General features: G+C 51.7%; 2 protein-coding genes and 7 non-coding genes across 9 annotated transcripts; 5 read left to right on the top strand and 4 right to left on the bottom strand.

Moving 5' to 3' along the window:
• Positions 1-891: 891 nt before the first annotated feature.
• mogat3a (monoacylglycerol O-acyltransferase 3a) lies at positions 892-7486 on the bottom strand. Its single transcript, XM_088628377.1, has 6 exons — positions 7059-7486; positions 5845-6023; positions 4915-5119; positions 3176-3350; positions 2884-3083; positions 892-2638 (listed from the first exon to the last, which is right to left on the bottom strand). The coding sequence occupies exons 1-6, from the start codon at positions 7150-7152 to the stop codon at positions 2484-2486; spliced, it is 1008 nt and encodes a 335-aa protein (XP_088484503.1). The 5' UTR covers positions 7153-7486; the 3' UTR covers positions 892-2483.
• Positions 7487-7921: 435 nt separating this feature from the next.
• Positions 7922-7993, top strand: trnaw-cca (transfer RNA tryptophan (anticodon CCA)). The gene has a single exon. It is a non-coding gene; the product is annotated as a tRNA-Trp (tRNA).
• A 1254-nt stretch (positions 7994-9247) lies between these two features.
• On the top strand, positions 9248-9321 carry trnan-guu (transfer RNA asparagine (anticodon GUU)). Its single transcript has one exon. It is a non-coding gene; the product is annotated as a tRNA-Asn (tRNA).
• A 377-nt stretch (positions 9322-9698) lies between these two features.
• Positions 9699-9792, bottom strand: trnai-uau (transfer RNA isoleucine (anticodon UAU)). The gene is made up of 2 exons: positions 9755-9792; positions 9699-9734 (listed from the first exon to the last, which is right to left on the bottom strand). It is a non-coding gene; the product is annotated as a tRNA-Ile (tRNA).
• A 243-nt stretch (positions 9793-10035) lies between these two features.
• Positions 10036-10108, top strand: trnav-uac (transfer RNA valine (anticodon UAC)). Its single transcript has one exon. It is a non-coding gene; the product is annotated as a tRNA-Val (tRNA).
• Positions 10109-10572: 464 nt separating this feature from the next.
• On the bottom strand, positions 10573-10646 carry trnan-guu (transfer RNA asparagine (anticodon GUU)). Its single transcript has one exon. It is a non-coding gene; the product is annotated as a tRNA-Asn (tRNA).
• A 564-nt stretch (positions 10647-11210) lies between these two features.
• Positions 11211-11303, bottom strand: trnar-ucu (transfer RNA arginine (anticodon UCU)). The gene is made up of 2 exons: positions 11267-11303; positions 11211-11246 (listed from the first exon to the last, which is right to left on the bottom strand). It is a non-coding gene; the product is annotated as a tRNA-Arg (tRNA).
• Positions 11304-13201: 1898 nt separating this feature from the next.
• On the top strand, positions 13202-13292 carry trnar-ucu (transfer RNA arginine (anticodon UCU)). The gene is given in 2 exon segments: positions 13202-13238; positions 13257-13292. It is a non-coding gene; the product is annotated as a tRNA-Arg (tRNA).
• A 5299-nt stretch (positions 13293-18591) lies between these two features.
• On the top strand, positions 18592-21304 carry LOC148672551 (uncharacterized). Its single transcript, XM_088628378.1, has 3 exons — positions 18592-18803; positions 19508-19603; positions 19849-21304. The coding sequence occupies exons 1-3, from the start codon at positions 18753-18755 to the stop codon at positions 20407-20409; spliced, it is 708 nt and encodes a 235-aa protein (XP_088484504.1). The 5' UTR covers positions 18592-18752; the 3' UTR covers positions 20410-21304.
• Positions 21305-22524: the final 1220 nt, after the last annotated feature.

Here is a 22524-nt window from a genome sequence, read left to right on the forward strand (position 1 = left end):
TGGTTTACTGCACTTTACCATGTTTTAACCCTGATGTCACTCGGCTTTACAGCACTGTGCTTTCACCATGTTTTCATTGTTTACTGCACTTTACTGTGTTTTTACCTTGATTTCACTGTGCTTTACTACACAATGCTGTGCTTTTACTTGGATTTCAGTGCACTTTATTGCATTTTACTGTGACTTTAACACAATTCCACTACTTTACAATCACACGAGATCTGTACACTCAGACGCTTGCCGACAGTCACACAATTGCACACGCGCATTCCCTCACAGTGATGCACAATCGGACACGCATGCTTGCTCACAGTGACACACACTCACTCAATCGCACTCACTCAGTGATGCACAATCGCACACACTCACACCCACACATGATCGCAGTCACACACTATCGCACGTGTGTTTGCTCAGTGACGCACAATAGCACACAATCACACACAGCCGCACACATGCGCTCGCTCACAGTGACGCACAATCACACACTCACAGCCACACACATCGCACACATGCGCTCGCTCACAGTAACGCACAATCACACACTCACATCCACACACATCGCATACACGCACTCGCTCACAGAAACAGCTGATAGTTTTGCAAACTAACCTCTTCATCTCAGACTAAAGGTCAGTCCCTCCTGCTCTTTCTCCCTGCAAGGATCACCAGCGTAGAAACAGATAACAAACATACAGTTATTCAGAGATAAACATTCCTCCCAGAGATAATCAATCTGATCCCAGAATCAGAACAGCTCCCAGTCCTGCTGAGGGAGGGAACCTAACAGAGCTGCAGCCCAGGGTGTGATCACAGCCCCTGACCCAGCCTGAGGAACAGTCAGGCTCTCTAATCATACACTGTTGTAAATGATCACAGACTTCAACCGAGTTTCTGTGGTAAATGTTTAATTGTTAGATCCTTTGGCAACAGTCGTTGATCAGCCTTGTAAACAATCCCTGGTAAAAACCACACTGTCCACACCGAGACATTTATGTGCCCTCAGAGTTCAGGAACACGTCCAGACCTTCGTGCAGTCATAGGTCCACATGGACATTTCCCACACACGGGTCCCGGTCCTTTTAAAGAGAGCGCTCCTCATCCCCCACCCTGACAAAGCTGGGAGGGATTGTCCCGTACCTCCCTCCGGGGATTTCCGAGCTCCGGCTTGTCCAGAGCGTTGGCCTCTGTCCTGAACGTCTACTTCAGGCCCTGCACGCAGTGCGCCAGGTCAGGCTGCAGACTGGCCCCCAGCAGGGCCCTGGCGTCTCGGTGGCACAGGGGCCGTCTGTTTCAGCCCTACAGGGACCCGGAGTCGGGGCCGGCTGGTCCCAGAGGAGTTGGATCTGTTTCCGCACTCTGCGCCCCTTCTGGGAGCGGCGATCCAGTGGGCCTCCAGGCCCGCGCAGCGGCTGGGGGTTCAAACCCAGGTTGAGCAAGGTACTGAGCCCAGACTGCACCAGTGAGCCCAGCTGTGTCTAGGGGCACAAGCGTGTGGGAAACACAGTGAATGGTGGCTCCTATGTCCCTTTACACAGTCAAGGGACTTTCTGAACATAACAACTCGCATGCCCCATAGCGCCCCCTGGTGGACGGAGATGCTAGCACCTGTGCCCTGCGCGTGTGGCGTGTGGGCGCACACTCAGGAGTATGAATGAGCTCATTCAGCATGGCTGTAGTGTCAACACAAAATTTGGTAACAAAATATACTCTGTATGTATTTGATGCAGCAAACATGTCATTTGAAAAGGAGGCACAAGGGAAACCCTGAACAATAACATCTTTCAAAACAGCAGGGAGTCTCGGACCCAGAGCACATGAAATCCGGGAAGGCTGGGCTCAAGTTGTCCTGGGTAGCCGTAGCCTTGGCGTGGCTCGAGCAACACTGCCCCCCTGTGGCTGTTGGGGGAGTCTGCTGCGCCATCAGTGCCATTCTGCTGGAAAGGCTGGTGAAAGATCCTTTGCAGTGGGATGGAATATAAAGAGGAAGTGGAGGGGTGGAGAAAGGAGCTATATAGAGGGGTGGAGAAAGGAGCTATATAGAGGGGTGGAGACAGGTCCTATAGAGAGAGACGGAAGGGTGGAGACAGGTCCTATACAGAACAATGGAGGGGTGGAGACAGGTCCTATAGAGAGAGACGGAAGGGTGGAGACAGGTCCTATACAGAGTGATGGAGGGGTGGAGACAGGTCCTATACAGAACGATGGAGGGGTGGAGACAGGTCCTATACAGAAGGAGCTACTTGTATATAGAGGGGTTGAGAAAGATGTTATAGAGGGCTGGTGAAAGGGGCTATATAGAAGGATGGAGGGGTGGTGAAGGGTGCTATACAGAGGGGTTGAGGTGTGGAATTAGGGCCTATATAGAGGGATGGAGGGGTGGAGAAAGGTCTTATATATACAGATAGTGAAAGAACCTATACAAAGGGATGGGGGGATGGTTAAAGGTGCTATACAGAAGGATGGGGGGGCTGAGACAGGTCCTAGATAAAGTTGAGGTGCCGCTGAGCAGCGATGCCATACTGAGCCTTGTTCTCCTCAAACAGCTGGCTGAGACTGTCCAGGTAGAGCCCGTGCAGAGCGTCGATCTCCTCACGGCTGGGGTTGAGGTTCTGCTCCACTGGGATTGGCCTGCCCACTGAGAGAGAGCAAGACAGGAGGGGTCAACTGGGCCCAGCTGGTCTGTCTGTGTCTCCTACACACAGTGTGGACAGGCTGTCTGTCTCTCTCCGTGTCTCTTACCCACAGTGTGGACATGCTGTGTCTCTCTCTCTCGGTGTGTCTCTTACCCACAGTGAGGACATGCTGTGTCTCTCTCTCTCGGTGTGTCTCTTACCCACAGTGTGGACAGGCTGTGTCTCTCTCTCTCTGTGTGTCTCTTACCCACAGTGTGGACAGGCTGTCTGTAGGGCAGCAGGCCGAAGCTGTACTGGAAGACTCCCCTGGCGTGGAAGAGGGGCAGAGCGATGCCCATCACCTTCTGCAGCCTCTCCTGCGCTGCGCGCAGAGCCGAGCCCGTGGGGTTCTCCATCTGGTCAAACAGCTCGTTCTCCCCAAAGGAAAACACCGGCACCAGGTGGGCGCTGGGAGAGGCAGACAGAGGGTCAACCAGGCCACAGCCTGATCCGGCAGCCGGGCGCCGACAGGCCAGGGGAGCACAGAGAGGCGAACTGACCCGTGCTTCAGCGCGAGCTTGATGAACCCCTTCCGGTTGAGGACCTGCAGAGTCAGAGCCCCTGGCCGAGCCTCCAGCGACTCAGGGGCACCCCCTATCGCTATGACTGCCACACTGCCCCCTCCTGGCTGGCTTAGTATGTGACTCGCACTGCTCTTCTCACTGGACACCAACCCTGAGAGAGAGATGGGTTAATATAAACACACTGCACTGAGAGAGAGGGGTTAATACAGACACACTGGACACTACAGTACATTAACACTGCACTGAGAGAGAGGGGTTAATACAGACACACTGGACACTACAGTCCATTAACACTGCACTGAGAGAGAGAGGGGTTAATACAGACACACTGGACACTACAGTCCATTAACACTGCACTGAGAGAGAGGGGTTAATACAGACACACTGGCCACTACAGTCCATTAACACTGCACTGAGAGAGAGGGGTTAATACAGACACACTGGACACTACAGTACATTAACACTGCACTGAGAGAGAGGGGTTAATACAGACACACTGGACACTACAGTACATTAACACTGCACTGAGAGAGAGGGGTTAATACAGACACACTGGACACTACAGTCCATTAACACTGCACTGAGAGAGAGGGGTTAATACAGACACACTGAACACTACAGTCCATTAACACTGCACTGAGAGAGAGAGGGGTTAATACAGACACACTGGACACTACAGTACATTAACACTGCACTGAGAGAGAGGGGTTAATACAGACACACTGAACACTACAGTCCATTAACACTGCACTGAGAGAGAGGGGTTAATACAGACACACTGGACACTACAGTCCATTAACACTGCACTGAGAGAGAGGGGTTAATACAGACACACTGGACACTACAGTACACTAACACAGTACAGTAACAGGAGTTTTTCTGTGTATGTCCTTCACACTCTGTGTGCAGGTGTGTGCACAAGTGGAGAAAGTCTTTGCACACCTCTGGTGTCTGACAGACGGCTCATTCTGCCTGAATCCCCATGTGGTCACTCAAGACAGTCGGAGACAGCCAGCCAAGGCCCCAGCTGCAGTCCCAGAGCCGCCGGGTCACGGCCTCTCCCTTTGCCCTGCGGCGGACTTCCGCTGGCCCGCAGCCCAGTGGTGCGCACGCGCAGAGGGGCGGCCAGGGGGCAGCGCACATCCCCTCCCGCACACACACGCCCCCTGCACGCCCTCCCGGCCGCAGGTCAAGGCTCTGCATCGACACCGCTGACATCAGCAGTCTCGCCAAGGCCATTGTGCAACATGAGAACACAGCACGGATGGTAACTAGCACTCACGTTGCTCTGTCTCTCCGCCCGACCTCCAGCCAATGACCTGACGGCAGACTGAGCTGGTTTCACTGCCCTGAAGTAGCCTACGCAGGGGGAACGTGCAGACTCCACACAGACAGGCACTCGTGGCCAAGAGGCAGGCCGTAGTGACACCCCATCTCCCCCACGCGGGATAGCGACAGAGCCTCTGCCCCCTCTGTCCCGACTGTCACGGGCGCGAGTCTCCCCCTCATCCTGGTGCCCTTTCTCCCAGGCCCCTGGGGGCCGGGCTATGGGCTGTGCTCACGAAGAAACAGGAGAGCTTGCTGTCGCCTGGCAGTTTTTAATTAGGGGGCGACTTCAAACCCCACTCAGGAGCCCCAGCACGAGCAGGGGGTGAATATGAACAGAAATCACTGACTGGGGACGCAGAACACAGGGGTACCCACTCCCGCATCACCTCCACTCATGATGTATTCCCGGAAGAAAGGGACGCGGAACCAGAAGGGGAGCATGAGCAGGTAGGGGGTGAGTCCGGGGAAAAGCCGGGAGAACCCCGACGCCTCCGTGCAGAAATTCCCAAAGGCCCCGGCGACCAGCACTCCGTGGGGGTGGAAACCGAACAGGTAGTTGTGTTTGGGGTCGAGGTCCACAGTCTTCACCAGCTAAGAGGGAGGAGGGGGGTCAGAGGGTCAGTGTGGGGTCAGTGTGGTGCAGTGTCAGTGTGAGAGAGTGTCCAGGCAGTGTGGGGTCAGTGTGGCTCACTGTCAGTGTGAGAGAGTGTCCAGGCAGTGTGAGGCAGTGTGGTGCAGTGTCAGTGTGAGAGAGTGTCCAGGCACTGTGGGGTCAGTGTGGCTCACTGTCAGTGTGAGAGAGTGTCCAGGCAGTGTGAGGCAGTGTGGTGCAGTGTCAGTGTGAGAGAGTGTCCAGGCACTGTGGGGTCAGTGTGGCGCACTGTCAGCGTGTGTGAGTGTCCAGGCAGTGTGAGGCAGTGTGGTGCAGTGTCAGTGTGAGAGAGTGTCCAGGCAGTGTGGGGTCAGTGTGGTGCAGTGTCAGTGTGAGTGAGAGTGTCCAGGCAGTGTGGGGTCAGTGTGGCTCACTGTCAGTGTGAGAGAGTGTCCAGGCAGTGTGGGGTCAGTGTGGCTCACTGTCAGTGTGAGAGAGTGTCCAGGCAGTGTGGGGTCAGTGTGGTGCAGTGTCAGTGTGAGAGAGTGTCCAGGCAGTGTGGGGTCAGTGTGGCTCACTGTCAGTGTGAGAGAGTGTCCAGGCAGTGTGGGGTCAGTGTGGCGCACTGTCAATGTGTGTGAGAGTGTCCAGGCAGTGTGGGGTCAGTGTGGTGCAGTGTCAGTGTGTGAGACAGTGTCCAGGCAGTGTGATGTAATTTACACACCGAGATGGGAAAGTAGTCCCTGAAGTATCTCCAAATAGCCCAGTTCCTGACCCAGTAACAACGGCGCCCTCCGGTGACTGGAGTGTCTCGGTCAATATACATCCAGCCGACATATGGAAGAGCCAGGGGCCAGTAATCGCTGAGACACAGCAACACAAACACTGCAAGACAGCACTGAGCTAAGGGGAGAGAGAAAAAGAGAGAAGAGGGTTAATACAGACACACTGGACACTACAGCACATTAACACTGCACTGAGAGAGAGAGGGGTTAATACAGACACACTGGACACTACAGTACATTAACACTGCACTGAGAGAGAGGGGTTAATACAGACACACTGGACACTACAGTCCATTAACACTGCACTGAGAGAGAGGGGTTAATACAGACACACTGGACACTACAGTCCATTAACACTGCACTGAGAGAGGGGTTAATACAGACACACTGGACACTACAGTACATTAACACTGCACTGAGAGAGAGGGGTTAATACAGACACACTGGACACTACAGTCCATTAACACTGCACTGAGAGAGAGAGGGGTTAATACAGACACACTGGACACTACAGTCCATTAACACTGCACTGAGAGAGGGGTTAATACAGACACACTGGACACTACAGTACATTAACACTGCACTGAGAGAGAGGGGTTAATACAGACACACTGGACACTACAGTACATTAACACTGCACTGAGAGAGGGGTTAATACAGACACACTGGAGACTACAGTACATTAACACTGCACTGAGAGAGGGGTTAATACAGACACACTGGACACTACAGTACATTAACACTGCACTGAGAGAGAGGGGTTAATACAGACACACTGGACACTACAGCACATTAACATTGACAAAAGGGAGACGGGTCGCCTGTCTTCAACCTCCTTCTCTCACTTGGATTTCTTTCACAATCCCTCACCAGACACCAGGGTCTGGCCGGGACACGGTTACCAAAGCGCCCACTCCGACACCCCGCCGTGTCGCAACCTCGCGTCACCCGGCCAGCTGGAGCAGAATATGACTAAGGATGACATCGCACCGACACGACCAGCCGGAGTCGGATTGGGATTGAGAGTGGAGCAGCAAGAGTACTCGCGATCTCACGAACAGGTAGCAGCGATGACGTCAGACCGAACACCTAACAGGTGCGCGGGGAACCTGAGCTGTCGCCCGCGGCGCTCGCACTGCCCGGTCCCTCTTACCCAGCGCGAGGAAGGAGAAGACCCACTGCACCACGGCGGCGGTCTGCAGCCGCCTCTGCAGCGGCACGTGCAGGGGGGCGAACTCGATCTTCATCGCCGGGCTGGGCGATCCGCTGTCTCTCAGACGCGCCAGCTGCTGTTAACCGAGACACAACTCCTGCGAGTTCCGTACACCCAGCCTGCTCGAACTCGAAGTCAAGGACCTTCCTGGCTGTAAACGACCGTGCCGATTCTGAAAATCCCCCCAAAAAAATCTGCGACTCGGCACAAAACCAAAAGCGTCTCTTTGTTATTTCAATGTGGAGACATTATATGAGCAAAAATACAAGCTACCTCGGGCAGCATTTAAACTTTTATTAAACAAGAACCCACACAAACTCTCTCTCTCCCCTGCGTCATTGCCACACCCCCGTGAGCGCCTGGAGATCGGCCAATCAGAAGAGGCTATTGTCTTTCTTTGGCCACTTCCCCCCATCGTAATCACCGCGCCCCTGGGGATACGGTCATGCTCCCGCCATTTTGGCTCTGCCAGGGTTCGTTCGGTCATAAAAATCCTGGGATTGAGCCAACATGGCGTCGATTGCGCGACTTTTGCTCTTTTAAACACTTGGCACGCTGCTTTGCTTTCTGGGATGAAGCAACAGGGAGATTTTTGTGAAGGGACCACTTTGTTGAAGAAATACTCTATTTCGCTTTGTGTTTTAATGTTTGGGGTATGCCATAGTATCAGTCCTGCACGGCGAGGAGATGTGAAATGTGTGCGGGATTAAAATCTGGTTTGTGAACAGTCGAGCCGTGCTCAGATCTCGTCAGACCCCTCGGATGAGCGTCGTGTAGTACCGACACCGACCTTTACAGCGTGTGACCTCGTGGCGCAACGGTAGCGCGTCTGACTCCAGATCAGAAGGTTGCGTGTTCAAATCACGTCGGGGTCAGTTAATCCTTTTTAGGCTCTGCTGCTGCCGAACCCGAAGCCCTCATCATACAGTCCAATTCCGCAAGTTTGCTGACCTTACATATCCCTCCCTTCTCTTCAGAAAACGTATTTTTACAGGTAGCCCTTCAAAAATCAATTTCGGAACTCCGGAACCGACTTGGACCACGGAAGAAGGAGACCCTCACAAACGGTGTAGACGACATCTCACATTAAAACAGCAGCCCTGCTGAGCTCCTGGGCTCACACGCCCACTCGCGACGGAAGTGAGCCAGTAAATGCACTAACGTGTTCAGAAAGCTCGCGCGTTCCAAGTCTTTACATTCCGATGATGATCTGGGTGGGGGGGCGACCCCCCTGCACCGATCATCAATGCTTGAGTTCACCTTGAAGTATTTTAAAAGTTTCATTTTCCAACAATGAGGACTGCAGAGCTGAATCGCCTTCTGAAACCTGCTGGCCGGCCGCAGGGACGAACAGGTCGCTGTTCTCTTTGTGAGAGTCTGTGCAGTAGCGGTGGAGAATATAGACCGATTTTAAGAAGCCCAGATCGGTGACGAACTCCTCTCGTGGGTTGTGAAACGCGAGCCCGGGCGTGCGCGCCACGGCACCACAGATCGGGGAGCATGCCCACTTGAGCGTGTGAGGCATCTGAACCCCGTGTCCCGGGTTCAACGGAGCAGCTCAGCGGAAAGCCGACACGAGCAGCTCTGTCAGGCCCGTGCAGCGTGCGCGTCCGGTTAATGTTTTCTGCAGAAGTCGAGCTGCTGCAAGTTCAGACGTGTTTAAGGTTAAAAGTCCGTCTGTGAGACACGGACGAGGGGCTCAGTGGCGCTATTTTAAGAGTACACGTTTTAAATTGCTACAGCGTGCAAGCAGCAGCCCAGTGTTTGTGCATGGCCTGTGTTGTGTTGCCGAGGGAATGTCTAGTCTGAACGTGTCCGATGTGCTGAAAGACCTTTTACAGCTAGGTTGGACAATCTTGTCATAGGAGCCAGTGTTTCCGCAGGTTTTCGTGACCTGATCAGGACACTATTGGCATGATATGAACAATTTCACTGCTCCTCCCAGTTCATGCACTACAGCTTTAAAAAAGCCGGACACCCTGCGGGCACACTGAACCCCAAGGAGCAAGACTGGACAGCCTGCAGACTCACTGACCCCTCAGGACCAGGCCTGTCCCGCTCTATTTTAGGGTGTTGCTAGCTATTTGAAGAAGGTCATCATGTCCGATGAGAAGCAGCATGTCTCAGGAGTCTCTGTGGCGCAATCGGTTAGCGCATTCGGCTGTTAACCGAAAGGTTGGTGGTTCGAGCCCACCCAGGGACGCAGATGCTCTTTTAATGAGCCACACCCTCCTCCCTTCATCTCTCCACAATCGACCGATTTCCGCTTGTTTTCAACTGATCGCACTGCCTTCCACTGTTGTCTTCAACACATCTACAGATCTGACCCCCTACAGCCCCGTATTTTCTGTCTCTTTAGATGTTTCATACTTCGTGCGTGGCATTACTGTGGCGTTTCCTTGTTTTGAAGTTTTGCGAGATGCCCTGGCGTACCGGGATCTTATTTAAATGCCTCTGGCAGTCTCGTGAACTTCACATCTTCACCTATCCCAGGAGGAGCACAGGTAACCCATCTCTCCAATTTCACAACTGGACAGATTGACACAAAACAGTGTCGATCTTTCCAAACAAAAGACGAACTGCTCCAGGTGAGGCTCGAACTCACAACCTCGGCATGACTCCGCTGAGCACTGCTGTATAAGTACCGCGCGCTGACCGATTGCGCCACTGGAGCGACTGAAGGCGTCATTGTCCGTTGATTACGTCATTTTACACGTCATGACCCAGGAAGACGACTGGAAGTCTTGAACTATAGTGTTGGTAATAGTGTTGTTTTCGATAACATGCAAACTACCAAAAGGCTTTTCTTCGAGGAATTAACCTAAGCTTTTTCATTATATGCACAGCGGGCATTAAAATAAGCAGCAAGATCACTCTGCAACTCCAAGAGCGATTAAAAAAAAAGATGGCAACCCGCGGTTCTATAGTGTAGCGGTTATCACGTCTGCTTTACACGCAGAAGGTCCTGGGTTCGAGCCCCAGTAGAACCAGGTTTTTGCTACCTTAAAAACAGCTTGTTTTGTCCTGTGGAAACAACAGTAGGAGAGTTAGGAAGAGGAGCCAGCGAGCCCAGAAAACAAACTCACAAATAGCAGCACCGTCCTGCACTTTTACAAGCACCTGTCGATATAAAAGAGCAGAAAAACAAGTTCCTGATAAAAATATAAACCAAACATACATTTCCACTAGACAGAAAAATGTAAATAAGATCCTGGTACGCCAGTGCTTCTCGCAAAACAAAGAAGCGCCACATTTATGTCACACAAGAAACTGATGACCCCTAGAAATCGGCTCTCAGATCCCCAATAATACTGCGGGCAAAACTGATTTAGCACAGCTGAAAACAAGCGTCTCCGAGACTATTGCTTCCTGCGGGCTCTGTGAAAACAAGCGGAAATCGGTCGGTTCTGAAGAGATGAAGGGAGGAGGGTGTGGCTCATTAAAAGACTACCAGCGTCCCTGGGTGGGCTCGAACCACCAACCTTTCGGTTAACAGCCGAACGCGCTAACCGATTGCGCCACAGAGACTGCCGTGCTAAGTAAAGACTTAGGTACAACACACAGCTTCTCGGGCTCAGTGAAAACGATACACGGTGAATTTCCAACCAATTGAATTCAATTTGCATAAAAGAACAGTGTCCCCAGACGTGCAGGAAATTCTGTTTCATTCTCTCCTGTGAGCGCCACTTGTCCAGAGTCTCTTCTTCCCAAAACACAGATTGTTCTCGCTGCCCGGCTCTCACACAGAGAGCAGACACACTGTCTCCACCGTTGTCTTCATCACATCTACAGATTTGACCCCCTACAGCCCCCATAGTTGCTCATGCAGTGACCATTTAAGGTAACATAGAGTTAGACTATCGAGACTGTTCCCTGGTCCTGCAGGGAATATTTAAAGGTCACTTTAAATTCACTGGAAGCCAGTGATGCGTAGAGAGGACAGGAGTTATGTACTGAGCTCAACAAGAGAACACTCCAGTGAAGAATGGACATACAGAAGCCTATTCATTACCTTAGATGATAATTGGCTTATATGAACAAAGCACAGAAAAGAAAAAAAAATAATTTAAACATAGCTCAGCCTCTATAAAATGACTCTGGTGGGACTCGAACCCACAACCTTTGAATGACTTCACTCAGTCACCATCTAGAAGTCCAATGCACTATCCATTGCGCCACAGAGCAGTGGCTGCAGTACAGGATACAGGAGGGCAACCAATGAGCTGGTAGGATCAGTGTGTCTACAGGGTGTCCAGTCCTGGTCCTGCAGGGTCAGTGTGTCTGCAGGGTGTCCAGTCCTGGTCCTGTGGTGTCAGTGTGTCTACAGGGTGTCCAGTCCTGGTCCTGCGGGGTCAGTGTGTCTGCAGGGTGTCCAGACCTGGTCCTGTAGGGTCAGTGTGTCTACAGGGTGTCCAGTCCTGGTCCTGTGGTGTCAGTGTGTCTGCAGGGTGTCCAGTCCTGGTCCTGCAGGGTCAGTGCGTCTGCAGGGTGTCCAGTCCTGGTCCTGGGGTGTCAGTGTGTCTGCAGGGTGTCCAGTCCTGGTCCTGCGGGGTCAGTGTGTCTGCAGGGTGTCCAGACCTGGTCCTGTAGGGTCAGTGTGTCTACAGGGTGTCCAGTCCTGGTCCTGTGGTGTCAGTGTGTCCGAAGGGTGTCCAGACCTGGTCCTGTAGGGTCAGTGTGTCTACAGGGTGTCCAGTCCTGGTCCTGGGGTGTCAGTGTGTCTGCAGGGTGTCCAGTCCTGGTCCTGCAGGGTCAGTGCGTCTGCAGGGTGTCCAGTCCTGGTCCTGGGGTGTCAGTGTGTCTGCAGGGTGTCCAGTCCTGGTCCTGGGGGGTCAGTGTGTCTGCAGGGTGTCCAGTCCTGGTCCTGCAGGGTCAGTGCGTCTGCAGGGTGTCCAGTCCTGGTCCTGGGGTGTCAGTGTGTCTGCAGGGTGTCCAGTCCTGGTCCTGGGGGGTCAGTGTGTCTGCAGGGTGTCCAGTCCTGGTCCTGCAGGGTCAGTGTGTCTGCAGGGTGTCCAGTCCTGGTCCTGTGGGGTCAGTGTGCCTGCAGGGTGTCCAGTCCTGCGCGGTAGGAAGGTGTGGTATCATCTCATGTATTTAATAGGCTTCTGTATCTGTTTTCTTTTCTGTCTGGACATAAGGACACTGTTTTGTATTTATTGAGAGATGGGGAAATTATTCTGTTAATTGGGCTCCTCCTAAGAGAGAGGTAAAGATTTGAAGTAGCGACTGGAAAAAATTTCTGCAGATCCATGGTCGCTGTTTCGTATGAAACTCGAGTAGACTGCACAGGAAATACACCGAGCGCATGTTTTCAACGTGAGCAAGAGGGTGCAAGTTGCACTGTAGTCTCTCTGGCGCAGTCGGTTAGCGATTAATCGAAAGGACGATGGATCGAGCCCACGCTGAGCGTCTGCTGACCGCCTCGCATTGCTCTTTGTGTGTCTTCGGTTTCACTGAGCGATCCGTTTGTCGCTGGGAGATAAGACACTTAAAAAGGGAATTCATTCGCGTGCATGTCATATGGCGCACTTTGGTAGCTGGTTTCTGCGTTCACGAGCGGTGTGGACGGGAGTTTTCTGATAGACCTCTGGCGCAGTGAGGAGTCACCTGTTCCTGTGGGATGATACCGAACACAGGAACGGATGAGCGAACCGGACCGCGGAGAGACGAGGTGAAGCGCTCTGCTGGGATCGGGGTGCGGATCGGGATCTTCCAAGGGGCGAGGGTCGGGAGGAGCCAGGAGCCGGAGGGATCTGGTCAGACCGGACGCTCAGCGAGCACAGTGGTACATCGAGCGGCTCGAGCCGGCTTCTCCCGTCCCTGCAGGCCGGCCAGCGGGTGTGATATGTGGCGCTGGAGGGATGAGCCCAGATCTCGCCGTATCCCCCCGAATAGACTCGGGTTCCGGGGTTCAAACGCCTGGGTATTTTGGCTCTAACGGGGTACGTTTTAGACGGGCTGCTGCATCGCGTGCTCCCCGTGTGATGCTTGGTGTTCTCGCAGTGCGTCGACCGCACGTGCCCCACAACGAGCGAGCCAGTCTCGAGCACCCCGAGAGGCAAACCCCACCCGCGCTCGTTGGCGGTTCTGTGGCGCAATGGATAGCGCGTTGGACTTCTAGACAGTGACGATGAAGTCATTCAAAGGTTGTGGGTTCGAGTCCCACCAGAATCGGCTTCTGTTTTTCCTACTGGAAATTCACAAAAAAGCTGCGGGAATGCCACGCACGGACAGGCTCAAAACTGAACCTTTTAAGTCTTGAACAGGGGACCCCTGACGCACGTATTCAACATCCTCAAACACTCGGACCGGCAACCCACAGGAAAACAATGGGAGCAACAGCGATGTGCTTTAGAAACCGGACGCTGTTCTTTACACAAAGGGGTGTGGGAGTCGGGACCAAGGTGCCCAGCCTTGTTTGTTCCCTGCCGGCTTTTGAAATAAACCCGGGTTCGAGCTCGACTCAGGGGCCGGCTGCTGATAAAGGAGGCCGTACAGTCCTCTCTTCTGTGTCCGTTTTGAACCTACAACGCTGTGTTTTCTTAAACCGTCTCGCTGTGGCTTCTCTTGTTTGCTCGCTCATCTAGTGAAAATTGTATCACAGCTCTGGTGAAAAGGGGAATTTCCTGCATACTGGGGTATTTGTTGCACTGGTGTGAAATAACCCGTCTTCACATTCACACCCAAAGCAGTGTTGCTGTCTAAGACTTCCCGCCACAGCGTCTGTTAAAAGCCCATTGGGTTTTTGTACGTACGGGCCCTTTGTTGTTGTGTTAAAATAAAGACAAAGGTGAGAGCCCAGTGGAGCTTCACACGGGGAATCGGGTTTCTTAAATGCGCTTTAAAGGATGCACGGCAGAGGGCGCTGTTGACCAGCTTTCAATCACCTCGCCCCCCGCCTGCTGGTCCGGTCTCCCGTCTGTGCTGCTCTCTGCTCCTGGGGCTTAATCAGGCAAATCCCGTTCAGAACTCACTTCCAGCTCAGCTGGAAAAAAGTAATGTTATCTGACGTTGCAATCAATATTCAATATCAATACGTTGCCTCGTGCTCCAGACAAGCTTCTAAACTTTGACACCCAAAGAAGGCTCCACAGCCGAAACGTTGTGTTTTTCTTCTCTTGTCAGCAGGGAATAAATCTTGACTTGTTCCTTTGCAAGCTTCTCAAATTGATTTTTATCTTTCCGAATTGGTTTCATATGATTTTGAACTGCTCGACTGCTTTCTCTTTTAACGTGAGGACGTCGCCGCTTAACTAATGTGGGATATCTATTTGAATTAAATGCCACTGAGGAGGACTTTCAGATATTCTGATCAAGCACCTAGTCACTTCAGTTTAGCTAGGCTGGAAGGAAATTCCTAAATAATGGATTGGAAACCCCTGTCTTAACGGAGAAACCTATTAAAGATGAAGGAGCTAGAGTCCAAAATGGATCTGATTGTACTCCCCTGGACTGACTCCAGAGCAGAAGTTATAGGTAACGGTGACCACATTGTTGTAGATAAAACCTTGTTAGGGCAGTGGAAAACAAGCCCTTAATTAATGTTGTGATTGAAACAGCTCTCCAGGTATCGCTTGCCTGTTTTCTAACTAGAGTTAGAGTTCGTTTTTTATCTAGAGAAAAGGTCATCATGCTCCTGACTGTTTCAGGGGTCACTTCCTCACTTCCTCAAGCTGCGTTTGCTCTTTCCCCTGACCTGTCTATCATATCCGGTTATCTTATCATATCTGATTTTTTTTTAATTGATAGCCTCAAGGAGAGTGAGTTCCACCTTTTTTAAACTTGTAGAAATGTTATGTTAGAATTGTATTTTTTGTAAAAATAAAATGGTAATAAAGTTTATTTTCTTTAAAAAAAATCAGTCTGACCTGTGTTAATTAGTTGATCATTTAGCAGTGAGCCTCTGGACCGGAATTAACGCTCAGGAAGCTGAGGATAGACTGTGTAAGGATCTGTTTGGGTCATTGGAGATCATGGCCTGGACGTCGCCTGTTTTGGACAGTCGGGACTGGACTAAGAAACCTCAGCAGGCCCATCCATCAGCGTTCCTCCAGGAACAGGGTTGCTGTGGACTCCAGCGCTCCGTCTCTTCCAACCCCAGCAGCCAGCTGTCCAGAAAAGCAGGTCTGGGAGCCTAAGGGGGCTGTAGAGGGACTGGACCTGGAGTGTAACCCCGGTGCCCTGGCCAAAGTTCCCCCTGGCCTTTACCAAGCACAGCCTCCTAGCAATCTATGAACTGGCTTCACCACTCGGTTCTCCTCCCCACTGAGTGCTGATGTGTGGTGAGTTTTACTGGTGCATCATTCAGGTGGGGGTACTTGTTGGTAGGTTGGAGGGGAGTCCTCAATACCTGTAAAGTTCTTTGAGCGGAGTGCCCAGAAAATTGCTATATAGGTGGAAAGCAATTATATGTTGAATAAATTATTTTTCTTCTTGTAGCGGCATTATTATTGTTATTATTAGAGCACCAGGCACCTCCAGTGGTGGGAGAATGCATGCTATTCGATATGTGTGTTTCCAACTCGCCTGCAGAGCTCAGGAACCAGCAGAGGAGACACTGGGGAGCATGACAGTAGCCTGTTCCCCCACCCCGTCCCGTCGCCTTTAACACATGAATGGAGGGTTTAATTGCGCTGCAGCAGAGCGAGACACAGCTTCTAATCACCGGGGCTGGACGAGGGGCCACGAGGCCAGATGTTGGCCAAAGTGATGCATTGAGCTCGCGCAGCCAGCGGTGCGCTGAAGCAATGGCGCGCGACACACACCCCCCCCCCCCCCGCCTCCCCAACAAACACTCCGCAGCGGCGCATCCCAGAGCGCGCTCCCCCGCGGCGCCCGGCCCATTCTTATTGCAATGAAGTGCTCGGCGGAGCTCGACGAGAACCCGCACCGAGAGCCCGCTCCGGCAATTACCGCACGGCGTGCCCCCCGGGGAGGATTAATCCTGCATGAATAACAAGCACCGAGGAGAAAGCAGGAAATTAAAAAGGGACAGAAAGGGGTTTGCAGCAGGAACAAGGAGAGCGTTTGAAAACTAATATTCATCACGTCAGCGCTCTCCACCCCAAACCACCCACTAACCCCTGTGCGCCACATTGTACGAATTAAATTAAAATAGGTTACTTTAGTTTACTTTCTTTGGGGGGGAGTCTTTCTCAACTGAAAATTCTGAACATCCGAACATCCTAATAAATCTTTTTTTTGTTTGTTTTATAGAGCTTTCAAAGCAGCCAAAGGTCACGTGAACTCCACAGAGAGCATTTTCAGAACTTCGGGGCTTGTGGCTTGTGGACACAATGAACCCCGGGCTCCGCGCACGCGACACCCCACTTTCCTTCGCGCGGAAGGTCCTGGGTGGCACCAGCAGAGGAGCTGCTCTGTCCGAAGGGATCGGGGCGTTGGGGCACCCGGGGGAACGCGGGATAGGGCAGACCGGCTCCGAGCGCGCTGAGGAAGCCGCAAACCCCGAGTCTGTGGCGTTTTATTAATTCCATCAAGACGGGTTTAATTTCCTTTTTTTTTTACAACGGTTCTGTATTCCTGAACCGATTCTAAAGTTCTTCCCCACTAACCTCCTTAATAAAATATGCGAGTTAGACTGGAGGTCAGGCTGGGCAAGATCTTAACAGGATAAGAGCCCTGGAAAGGATATAAACGAGATGGACACAACCAGGCCCCAGAATCTCATCCAGCTGTGATTTTGAAAGAGAGCTGCACGGCTTGTTCCCCACTCCCACCATCCTTTGCATAAAGCAGTGCCTCCTGTTCTTCTATGGCTTGGGTTGGCAAAGTGGTTAAATTAGTGAGATTCGGTCTGTTTTTCAGCAGTCTCTTCCAGGTGTGGTATTCAAATCGTCATTAAAGTATGCCCCCCTCCTTCTTCCTCACTCCATCCAAAATCCCCAAATCCTGGTGGAGAGGCGCGAGCGTGGGAGCAGCTCTGGGCCAAAGTTCTCCCGAGAAATCCCAGCTCGTCACCCCGGGCTATTGTAATTGGCATCATTTCTTTTATGACCTGTCAGAATGGCCGGGTTGCGGCGAGGAGCTGTCGGCGCGCTTGAAAGCTTTTGAAGCCGCCGAAGAGGGGGGGATCTCTCGCTTTGCAGGCGAGGCGCGTGTACTGGAATCCCCCCCCCCACACACACACACATCGACACCTCTCCATCGGCCTCAGATTGCCGGTGTGAAAGGGAAAGGGAATCCGGGCTACGAACTCGTGTTTCGCGTTGTGTGTGTGTGTGGGGGGGGTTCACCTCCACACAAGCAGTAACTGAGTCTTCATAAATCCCACAGCTGAGCCACACTTGATCAACGATCATTGGGTGATGCTGTATTATCACTCGTATCGTAAACCTAACGATACAAGCACCTGGAGTGGGTTAAGAAATACTCCCAATAAAAGCACACGCGTATACTGTACCCGTGTTACTGCGCATCGCACGCTCTGGCGCGTTGCAAAACTGAAATGTGAGTTAAACAGATTTAAAATTCGTTCGAGCCACAGATCGCGCTTTCTGAAAGTGCGTTTTTAAAGCCGAGAGCAGGAGACCAGGAGTCAAGTGTTTACACACAGGGTTGCGGGAATGTGCCCAGCCATAATGTTGACCCGAGTATAAGGGGATGTTCGTAGCCCTGGATGAAAGTTGTACAGTATCAGAGAATTTGCTTTTCATCATTGCGTCAAAAAGCAAAACATAAAATAATGAACACCTAATAGGTGTATTGCATGCTGAAAAGGGAAGAGAGAAAACAGAGCCGTAACGTTGTGTTTTTTCTCTTCTCTTTCCAGCATGGAACAAACCTATGACTTGTTCCTTTGCAGACTACAGATGCTGACGCAGCTACCCACCTGAACTAATATAATAATGAAGGTATTTTAAAAGTTGTAAAGCCGCACCACAGCCGAGAATCCGAATGGTATATACAACACGCCACACAGAGAGATAGGCCTACGTATACAGCTCGAGAATATTAATCTTTCACTCTCTCATTTAATATGTTTTCGGAGATGCAGAGGCTTTGATGATGCGTGTAAAACAATTCCTTCTGTGCTTTAAATTTTGAAACTTCACCATCACTGAGCACTGTTACCTTTTGTGTGTTCGTTAGATCGGAACAATAGCGGTATGTTCTCGACGGGCTTTTAAAATAGGTATTCGACCTTTAGAAAGTATTAAACTCACACTATACTACCGTCTGGTATCGTGATAATGGCTTTGCAAGGAGGTTATCATGAACTCGTTATTTTACTCCACAGAAAATCACCCCCTTCCCCCCACTTATTTTGCCCCCCTAGTGAGACTTTCTGAGGTACACCCATTACTCCGGGCGTGCTCTGTGAGCACCGGCACCACTCCCGTTTTTTAAACGGGACTGAATGGAAAAGGAGAGGGCGAGGGGGGCGGGGCCTTCTGGGCGAGGGGGCGGAGACTCAACCCCCCTTCCGCTTCGACTTTTAAAACCTGCCCTCGCTCAGCCTGCAGGTATCATTCGTAACAGAGACGCAGCGATCTCGCAGCCCTAAGTGGACACCGGCATACCTCGACCGACAGCCTGATCAGAGTCGCTCAGTTTACCGCTGTTCCGCACACGGACTCACCGGATCGCCTCAGTCAGAACCGAACCAGAAGTGCGATGAAGCTGCTAGGAGCGACACAGCCGGAGGACGAGAAGCCGAACAGAAAGGTAAACCGCTTTTATAGATACAGTAGGGGTTTTAATGTACAGCACACGTATACATTACACCCTTTTCATTTTAGTTATACGCGGGCTATACTTAGGAACTGAGCATATAGCGTATTCAACCAAAGTTTAAAAGCGTTTAAAATCTTTTGAGATATATGAAACACGCTTGAAAGCAGATTGTCCTTATTTCATTTCCTATAGAACTCGATGTGTGTTCGCACCGAACACTAATACCTTAGCTCTGCGCATCTTTTGCAACTTGTGAGCAGTTTTGCTACTTGTTGAGCTATTCCTAACCCGAGTTGCTAAACGCGCTCAGGTCGCACCCTGCCGCAGTCCTCCCGCAGGTAGAAAACGCTCTGTATGTTTCGCTGCAGAAACTCAGATGACTTGTCAAGATATTTAAACTGGTGAATGGTTACCGCACATTTGATCATTTTAAAGCTCTTGGCATGAAGGTTTCATGATATAATATTAAGCACAAAATGACGTTGTTACTTCCACTGACAAAGTTCGTTTACATTCATTAAATTTCTGTGTCGTTAATTTTCATACTTTACTTGGTTGATCCATTAATATGCTGTAAAACGTTGTTGTTCATCTCGTTACTTTACTTTTTCTGGTGCGCTGTTCTTTCCTGGTGAACGTGTATTGTCTCCATCTGCAAGATTGCCTTCTAACCCCGCCCCCTCTCTGCCCTGTAGCTTCTCAAGCCGCTGATGGAGAGGCGGCGGCGCGAGCGGATGAACCGCAGTCTGGAGAGCCTAAGAGAGCTGCTGCTGCAGGGGGCGCACGTGCAGGTGAGCTCCGCCGCCTTTCTCCCTTCTCCCGCACTACCCCAACACTGCCACTATCCTCTGGTTGGCTCTGGGGCGCTGTGCAACTTGGCTCCTTGCAATGACCGCTTGCAGCAATCATCTGCCACTTAGGAGACTTTCCACAGCAGTCGAGCTGTGGGGTTCAAACCAGGACACAGCCTACCCCTGCCCAGTGCCTCTGTCTCATGGACATATAGTACCTGTATTAATGCCTCTCTCTCCCTCAGAGTCTGGCTAACCCGCGGGCGGAGAAGGCAGAAATCCTGGAGAATGCTGTCCTGTTCCTGCAGCAGAGGAGCGGGCTGGACCAGGAGTACCAGGAGGGGTTCTCCGCCTGCCTGAAGCGAGCCGTGTGCTTCCTGCGCTCCAGCGGGAGAGAGGCGGAGGAGGGAGCACAGCAGAGAGCGCTGGCCGACCGATTCTGCCAGTGCTTGATGGAGAGAGCCAGGGCTGCCGGCCCTCTGACGGACTCCACACAGCTGACCAGCGCCCCCTCCAGACAGGGCGGGGCGAAGACAGTCTCCCCTTCCGAGCGACGCCCGGACTCACCCTGCGGGCTGTCACCCTGCACCGCGCTCGGGGGCGCCGGCTGCCCCTCCACCTCCACGCCGCATGCCATGTCTGTTCGCCGGACACCCCACAGAGCCCCGCTGGCTTCCGAGGACCCCAACTGTCGCAGGCGCTCACCCAGAGTCACCCGGACGCCTGGGCGGACTCTCCCTGAGGCGCAGAGCCCCTCGGCCCTGCATAACAGCCAGGGCAGCGCAGTGTGGAGACCCTGGCCGTAGACCAGCAGGCTGGATCCGACGTGACCTGCACAGAGACGCATGCGGAGAGGCGGCACCTGGAGCCGGGGCCCCGGACGGCTCTCTCACGCGTTGTGTTGCTCTCCTCTCGAGTTCCTCCTGCAGAACACTATTCAGAATACGATTCACTTCTGACCTGCAGCGAGAGCTGCTTGTCCAGAGATCAGACCCAGATCCTGTTTTTCCTTTTCCTGTGGTTCTGGTTCTGCAGTGATTGGGGGGGTTTGGAGCGCTCTGAGCCTGGCCCCAGTTTCTTGAGCTCTGTGTAGCCAAGCAGTAGACTAGCGAAACGCAACTATGGTATTTTATTCTCTGTGAGAACTTTTCTTTTAGACGTCTTTTATTTTCAAATGTTATGCATTCAGTTAGAAATGATGGGTATTTGCTGTTCCAGTGTTTCAGTCGGTGGGATCCATGGTGGGCAGGAAGGACTGTTGTTTGTAAAGATGTCAAGAAAGACCTTCTGTTTTTGAAGGGGGAAATTGTAAATATTATCAAGCCATCCCATTCTGATTCTTGTTTTTCCAAGTTTAGGGTCTTAAACTGCAAGTTTATTAATCCCTTTTTAGGCTTGGTAATAAGCTCGTTAAGTATAAATGAGCTGAGTTTGGAATGAATATTGAAGGATCCTGTAGAGCAGCTCTGTAGGAATGAGAACTGGAGAACCTTGGTGCTTTATCCTTCTGTACAATTTACAGGGAGACGTGACTTTGCCCCCCTGCCCTGTACCCTTATTTATTTTTTTAAGGACGTTCCTTTTTCTTTCCCAGAAGTGTATGTGTATATTTTGTTATAAACAAATAAACATTCTGGTAAAACTAAAACTTGCTGAGTTGCAGTGGGCTGTGAGGAGTGATTGAGTGTGCTTGATTGAATGAGTGTGCGTTGGAATGTTTCTGCGTTGCAAGACTCTGTACCATGCTGCTGTTGCAATAAAGTGCATTATTAATGGACAGTATCTTCACCTAGAAATTCACTACTGTGCTGCACTGTGGGAATGATAAAAAAACCAATACAAAGCATCCCTCATCGAAACCTAGGCTAAGTATCTCTAGGACACTGGTCTTTCAGTAGAGACAGAGATTCCTGTGGAAGTGTTAGGAAACCGAAGAACATATGTGCAGTGACAAACAGCAGGCAGCCACCAAGCCTGTCTACCCCTGTTGGGATTATGTGCAGAAGCTTCATGAAGGAAGCCAGGGTATCAGCTTCAACAACTTGGCTTAGTGGCTTGTTCCATCTTCCCACTACCCTTTGTGTAAAGTGCTACCTCCTGTCTTGATGAGAGGGGTCTCATCCAGCTGTTTCTACTCTCACCCAGGGTAACAACTATGGCTGGTAGCTCGTTTAAAACTCCCACAACACCATTCGTATATCTGTGCCATGGGTTCAAAAAGACCCTCAAAGAAAGATCTCGTTGTGTAAGGTCTTTCACAGATGTGAGACGATTTTATTCTCGATCACGCCAACGCCGGCGTTTCCAAGCGCCGAGTTCACCCAGCGCGCCTCCGAGCTTCTCGTGCACGCGCCTCCCCCCCCCCCCCCGCGCCCTCCTCGCGGCGGCGGCCGCAGTTCAGCACCTGCGCGGCTGTGATGCGGGTGGCGGACATCAGAGACGCTCGCCGCCCGTGGGAATAAGGGCGAAGGGGTGTGAGGAGGAAGAGAAAGAGAGAGGTGAGGAGCGGTAGTGGAATAGGTCCTGACACTCACGAGTTAATGTGAAAATATTTAATTACACGCCACGCACCGCTCCTGTAACCCCGAATCCAACACGGGGTGAGTTGGTAACCGATCTGTTAAGTGAAATACGTGTGGCGTGTTCATCGACACAGGTTAGTTAGTTGTACTTTTGCTCTGGTACGTGTACTGAACACTCACTCCCCTGAAGGAGGGATACAGACTGACTCGTTCAGGCGACAACGCACGTACAGGCAGTCTGTGCAGCTCCCCACACACTAGTTTGCCCATTAACAGGCACACAGATGAAAATAAATCAAATTAAATTCATCCCTGAGGAAAGAAACGGGATAACCAGCCTAAGTTACCTGTTATGTGACTTTTTTGTTTCCCTCGGAGAAGACGTGTGGTCGTGGGAGC

Source organism: Lepisosteus platostomus, chromosome 4 (genome assembly GCF_059453375.1).
Source record: "Lepisosteus platostomus isolate fLepPlt1 chromosome 4, fLepPlt1.hap1, whole genome shotgun sequence".
NCBI classification, from domain to species: Eukaryota; Metazoa; Chordata; class Actinopteri; order Semionotiformes; family Lepisosteidae; genus Lepisosteus; species Lepisosteus platostomus.